The 6,000-nt window shown below is 41.1% G+C and overlaps 1 protein-coding gene across 1 annotated transcript in view; it reads right to left on the bottom strand.

The window, feature by feature from the left end:
- LOC126383560 (F-actin-uncapping protein LRRC16A-like) overlaps positions 1-6,000 on the bottom strand; it is a 93,651-nt gene that overhangs the window by 24,339 nt on the left and 63,312 nt on the right. Inside the window, exons 31-33 of the mRNA XM_050034074.1 lie at positions 4,748-5,007; positions 2,287-2,402; positions 741-1,254 (exon numbers count right to left, since the gene is read on the bottom strand). Of these exons, the coding sequence (XP_049890031.1) occupies positions 741-1,254; positions 2,287-2,402; positions 4,748-5,007 (890 nt within the window). The remainder of the gene's footprint in view (positions 1-740; positions 1,255-2,286; positions 2,403-4,747; positions 5,008-6,000) is intronic.

Here is a 6,000-nt window from a genome sequence, read left to right as displayed (position 1 = left end):
TCCCTCCTCAGTTGCTCTTCCTGAGGTTTCTACCGTTTTTTTCCCCGTTAAAGGGTTTTTTTTGGGGAGTTTTTCCTTATCCGCTGCGAGGGTCATAAGGACAGAGGGATGTCGTATGCTGTAAAGCCCTGTGAGGCAAATTGTGATTTGTGATATTGGGCTTTATAAATAAAATTGATTGATTGAATTGATTGAACCACTGAGGGTCCATCTCTGTGAAATAGGACAGCTACTGTAGCTTGGAAAATAGTGATTTGGCTAGTTATGGGAAACATTACCAATTTTCAACCAGTTCTGCATCACAGAGTTGGCAGCAAGTGCAGGCAAAAGTCTGGTGGACCTCTGCCAGTAAATGAGCTCTACACCAGGGAGGCATACCTGTGTACAAGACACATAAATAAAGGTGTTAAGGGGGCTTGAAACCCAAAGTCCTGTCTCTAGGAGAGGGACGAGGGAGGGGAAAGTTCCTCAGTGTTTGTTGGCAATGGTGGTACCACCGATAAACTCAAGCTGTGCAGTTTCACAGGTTGTCCAGCATGCTGCAGTGAGTGCTACTTGCAGAAGTAAAATGGCAGCCAATCATCAGGCCTTGATGTTTGGCAGTTTGCTTTTATCATGCAGAAGTTTCCTCTAAAACTGGTGTGAAAAACGATTGAGGCAGCCACACTACTGGTACTAACATATTGGCTTGATGAAGTATAAAATACTATTATAAATATTGGCCAATGGGCTCTACCCACCTTCCTTACAGCCATCCTCTCCTGTCTGGCCTTCATCTCAGCCATCAGGTCCATGCCCATCACAGGGACCCCAATATGGCGGAGAATGTGGGAGTTCTCCTTCTTCTCCTGGTTCTCCTTATTCTCCACATTCTCCTTCTCCACATTGTCATCCTCCTTCTCCTCCTCGGCGGGCTCAGCTACGGTCGGAGAAGCTTCCACCTCAGAATCTGTGTGGTCGAATGATTGAGCCCCGAGGAGCTCCTGATGAGGCTCCACCACAGTGCCAGGGCTTTTTGGGGGCGGAGTGGCTGATGTCGGCGTTGTTTCCTCAGTCACTGGTGTAATAGAGGGAGAAGGTGATGCAGTGGTGGAGGGAGCAGGTTGGGGTGGAGTGATGGAGGCAGGTCCGTGGCTCTTCTCTGAGCGGGATGTCCGGGATTTGAAGGGGTTGAAGAAACCGCTCTTCCTGGATTCACGTTTCTTATCTGCTCCTTCCTGCGGACTGGAGGATGGACTTCTCACTGAGGGAAGTCTAGAGAAGATGAAAAAAAATATAGAATTTGAAAACATTATACTTTAATTCTGCCTTACAAGTAGGGCTGAAATGATTCCTCGAGTAACTCGAATAATTCGATTACAAAAAAGCCTTTAGTTAGGCTTCGTTAAATTCAGTACAACTATACAGCGCACTGAGTTCCTTGTAAATGTTTATTTCTGTTAGATCACCCGCTTACGTTACTTCCGCTGTAGAGTCATAAATTAATCGTCAATAATCTGTCTGACGTGTTTTTGCCTTTATTGACAGGACAGAAGGTGAAATGGGTAGACAGAGAGAGAGTGGGGATGACACGATGACACTGAGTGACAGACCTGCCATTATGTGACATTCTCCTCTTGACTGATCCTCAGTTTTACTATCCTTACTTTTATCTAGACTTACACAGGAAAAGAGTTTGCTGCATTTCAGAGTTTTTCCTGGGAAAAAGAGATTGTAACTTTTATGGACGCTACTGTGCTACTCGGTCAATCAATTAACTTCACTACTGAAAAGCTATTTGACTCAGGAAGTAGTGACGTCATCACCACGCTACTGAGAATGCTGTTAAATTCGTAAGGTCGCACTTTGTAGTGAGCTACTTCCCAACACTGATGATTCCTGACAGCATGAGAAATAGCAGCGTAGCATGAGTGCGTATGAAATCGGTCATTTGCATGACTGGTTGACAACTCTGACTTTCAAAATAGGAAACAAATGTGTTGCTTATTTCTTTCATTTCAGAGACTTTTCTTATTTTATCTTTTATATATTGTCCTTAAATAAAGCTAAAGTGATCTAATAAAAACACGCAATATTTCTTATCCGATTACTCGATTAATTGCCAGAATAATCGACAGAATACTTGATTACTAAAAGAATCAATAGATGCAGCCCTTCTACAAGCCCACAAAATCTTGCAAGTTTTGACAAGTTTACTTTGCTTTTAATAAAACTGTGGGATTATTTTACAAAGTTGTTTTCAACACAAAATCATCATTTAAAGGATTGTTAGATTTTGACTCTCACTTGAAGCTGAGTTTAATGACTTTCTTGGAGAAGAAGTCATCCAGGCCCTCGTCCAGCTTTCCCATGATGCTGTTCTGCTCTACCTCTTGTGGCGCTGAGCTGCTGGTGGTCTTACGCTAAAAGAACAATGGCAGGAATGAAACAGTATAGAGAGGCAGAGATGAGACTCAATTATATTTGGTAACACTTTACTTGAAGGTATCTACATAACTATGACATGACACAGGACTCATGAACCTGTCATGAACATTATGTACATGTCATAAACGTTTATGACTGCTGTCATTAAGTGTCATTCGGTTTTTGTAATGACAAGTTGACATTGTTTGGGTTGTCTTGATTATGACAACTTGACATTAATCAAAGTGACATTACCAGAAGTTGTCTTTGTCATGACAAGTTGACATTAAATTTGTTTGGGATGTCCTTATAATGACAACTTGACATTAACCACGATGACATTACCAAAAGATGTCTTTGTCATGACAATTTGACATAAATCTTTTTTGGGATGTCCTTACCATGACAACTTGACATTAACCAGGATGACATTACCAGAAGCATGACAAGTTGACATAATGATTATTATTGTTATGACAAAGACATCTTCTGGTAATGTCATCCTGGTTAATGTCAAGTTGTCATTATAAGGACATCCCAAACAAATTTTGGTGCAGCAAATTAGAACAGAATAGAAAATACCTAGTGCACAGAAAGCCATTTCCACTGAGCAGTACAGTTCAGTTCAGTTCAGTTCAGTTCAGTACACTGCTTTTTTTCCTGTTTCCACAGTGAAAAGTTGTGGATGGTACCAATGGAACCGTTCCATACCTTTCCCATTTTTGGTCACCCCTTTGTTGGGCTAGCACACAGATGTGGTACTAAAAGTTGGAATTGTGAACACTGCAGTCTGTTGACTGATTAATAGTGAACAGGCACTCTGCTCAGGGCTGAGTTGTGGCTGGTTTTGAGGCTTATGTAACCACTGCTCATACCGTGGAGAGTTTTATTAGTAAACTGTAACTATGAAATGAAAGGATGTTTTGCTGCCTCTTGCAGCAGATGTAGTCGGAGAAAAAATAACTTTATTCACTAGGCCAATGGCCGGTGACTTTTAAGGTGGAACATTTACTTGTAATGTTACTTAATGCATGAGGTGACAACGTGGATCAATCAACAAACCTTAAATATTCCATGACAACTTTGATCATCACTTTAGTTTTTATATGACATACTCTTTTAGTAATCAATTTCTGCCGGATTATGTGAACTTCATATATTCTAATCTTCACTCTGAGAAAAAAAAAAAAAAAAAAAAGCGTTGTGGAGTGTCGTGCTACAGCAACACGAAACCCCTGAGCTTGCCTGAGAAGGACTAAATGCACAAACACCCTATTTTTAAATATCCATGGAGAGAGACTCTCACTGCCTGTTCTATTTTGTTCTGAAAATGTTGGCGTGCAGCCTCGTTCTTTGGACAATAAACGAGGTGCAGACTTCCATCTTTGTCACCAGTGATGAGGAAATACAGTGAATGCTGGACGGAGCAGTGTGTGACAACAACCCTGCCCACATTGAAGGGTATGGTTTGCAGTGGAAATGCTCGGGTCTAGGTACCATGTCTGAAGGTTTACTTTTGGTTCCAAAGGTACCATACCAAAAGTGTTTGGTGGAAACGGGGCTGAAGGCAATCCAGGCACTCAAAAAATATAGAAAAGGAGGAAGAAAGCCCTGACAAGGACCTACAGTGGTCAAAACATGTTGGCTCTTTTAATGATTTAGCCACTACAATAAAGGCTTTTTAGTACTTCTTTCCTCGTTTTCCATATTTTTGCAGTGCCTGGACGGCCTTGCTGTGTATCCTGTTGTTTCCCGTTTTCCAAGAGTACTCGACACAGGTTTTTAATCTACATTTGAATGTAAAGAGCAACCAGTTGTCTATCTCTTTTTCTAAGAAAATACCAAGTAGTGGATACACGAGAAAACAAAAAGAATTTCTGCAAACCATGTGGTCTTATGGCATGGCAGAGCACAAGTATAATGACTTGATTAAGGGTATTTCAGATACATCTACATTTAAAAATACAACTTGAAACATGGGTAAACATTTGAATATCTGGGGGTGAGGATCTTTTAACACCCATGATTTCAACAATCCTTGAAAAACTCTTTTTCCGAAAGGGCTCTTTGGATGTAAAAGAGTTCGTAATGGAACCTTAGTTTTACAAAAAACAATTAAAGAATGCTTTCTTGAAAAAGGGTTTCTAAGAGGCAAACAGTTCTGGGTGGAACCTCAGCCCTTCAGGACGAACCCTTATTTTTCTAAGGGTGTAGCACTAAACTAAAGGCAACAAAACAAAACAAAACAAAACAAACAAACAAAAAAAAACCTACAAATACACACAAACAAAAGGACTGGTATCACTGGTGATTTGGATTTTGCTCTCTGATGGCAACCTACAGGTCGGCTGGGTTTTGTCCTCTTCTTTGGTTTCGGGCGGAGTTTGGTGTGATGCTCCAGCACCTTGTGCTCCACAGGCGGCAGCTCGCTCAAACAGATGGACTTTGTATTCAGTGGGGTAGGAGGAGGAGGGAGGTCTCCGCAGTAGGCTGACATTCTGTCCGCTGACTGTGGAGGATGAGGAGGAGGAGGAGGAAGAGGAGGGTCCTCAACATGGATAGGAACCTCCTCCAGAGCCTTGTCTAGGTCAAACTCCATCTCTGTTGGGCAAAAAAAAGGCAAAGCCATGAAAAACTGTAAAACCTACCAATTGTAAATTTCTTTGTCCTGGTCCATCATCTCATTAGACACTTGTTTTACAGAGGTGAAACAAAATGCAGCATACAATTTTACATGAAAACATCCACAGCCTTTTAGCTGTACAGTCAGTGTAAATAGCAGTGAAGCCACTTACATATAAAAAACACCAAATTTTAAAATTTGTGCAGGAAATGATGCCAGGCAAGAATAGCATGGTTAGAGACGGGTAAAGAAAATCAATTGTGTCTGTAATTGTTAAAGTAATTGCTACCTTAAGTGACTTTATAACCTAGCCTGTCACAACAATTACATTATCAACTTATCTTAGGTTATATGAACATTAATAATTTTGTTGACCTTGATATTGCCCATTGTGTTTACATGATTGCTGTTTACATAAGAAGGTCACCAACATTTTAGCCAGCATGATGCCAGAATAAACAGCAGGGTTTTCCCGACTACTACTGCGATCCTCCCTTTTTTCCTCACCACTTCGCCTACTTGTGCGAGTCCGAAGAAAAATAAAGGCACCCTTCGAAGATGACACAGTATAGCTTACTGGTAGCCTGCAGCTGCACTTTTTGAGTGCAAGAGGCATAGTCCTAATAATCATTAGCTTTCAGCCCCTGGGAACAGGCCAAAAAGTCCATCGTTTGTAGTTTTAACCTCCAACAACTTGACATCCTCCACTCCATCCCTAAAAGCCAACTGCCGCACACCGGCTGGATTATGGAGCTAACTGTGGTGTTCCTGGAGCTTTGCTAAGCTCGTCTGTTGGTTGCAAGAGGCATCACTTGTTTGCTTTTGCTTGCCAAATTTTGTATTTAGTCTCAAACTGTGTAATTTTGAGCTACTCCTATAAAGGTACTATCATTTTATGAATACTTTCTTGTCAATAAACAGATGTTACTTACTTATTAAGACTAGAATTACTGCCCTGCATTTGTATGCCT

This window comes from Epinephelus moara, chromosome 22, assembly GCF_006386435.1.
Source record: "Epinephelus moara isolate mb chromosome 22, YSFRI_EMoa_1.0, whole genome shotgun sequence".
Classification (NCBI taxonomy): Eukaryota; Metazoa; Chordata; class Actinopteri; order Perciformes; family Serranidae; genus Epinephelus; species Epinephelus moara.
Note: the sequence above shows the minus strand (reverse complement) of the source record. Positions and strands in the feature narration are given on the sequence as shown.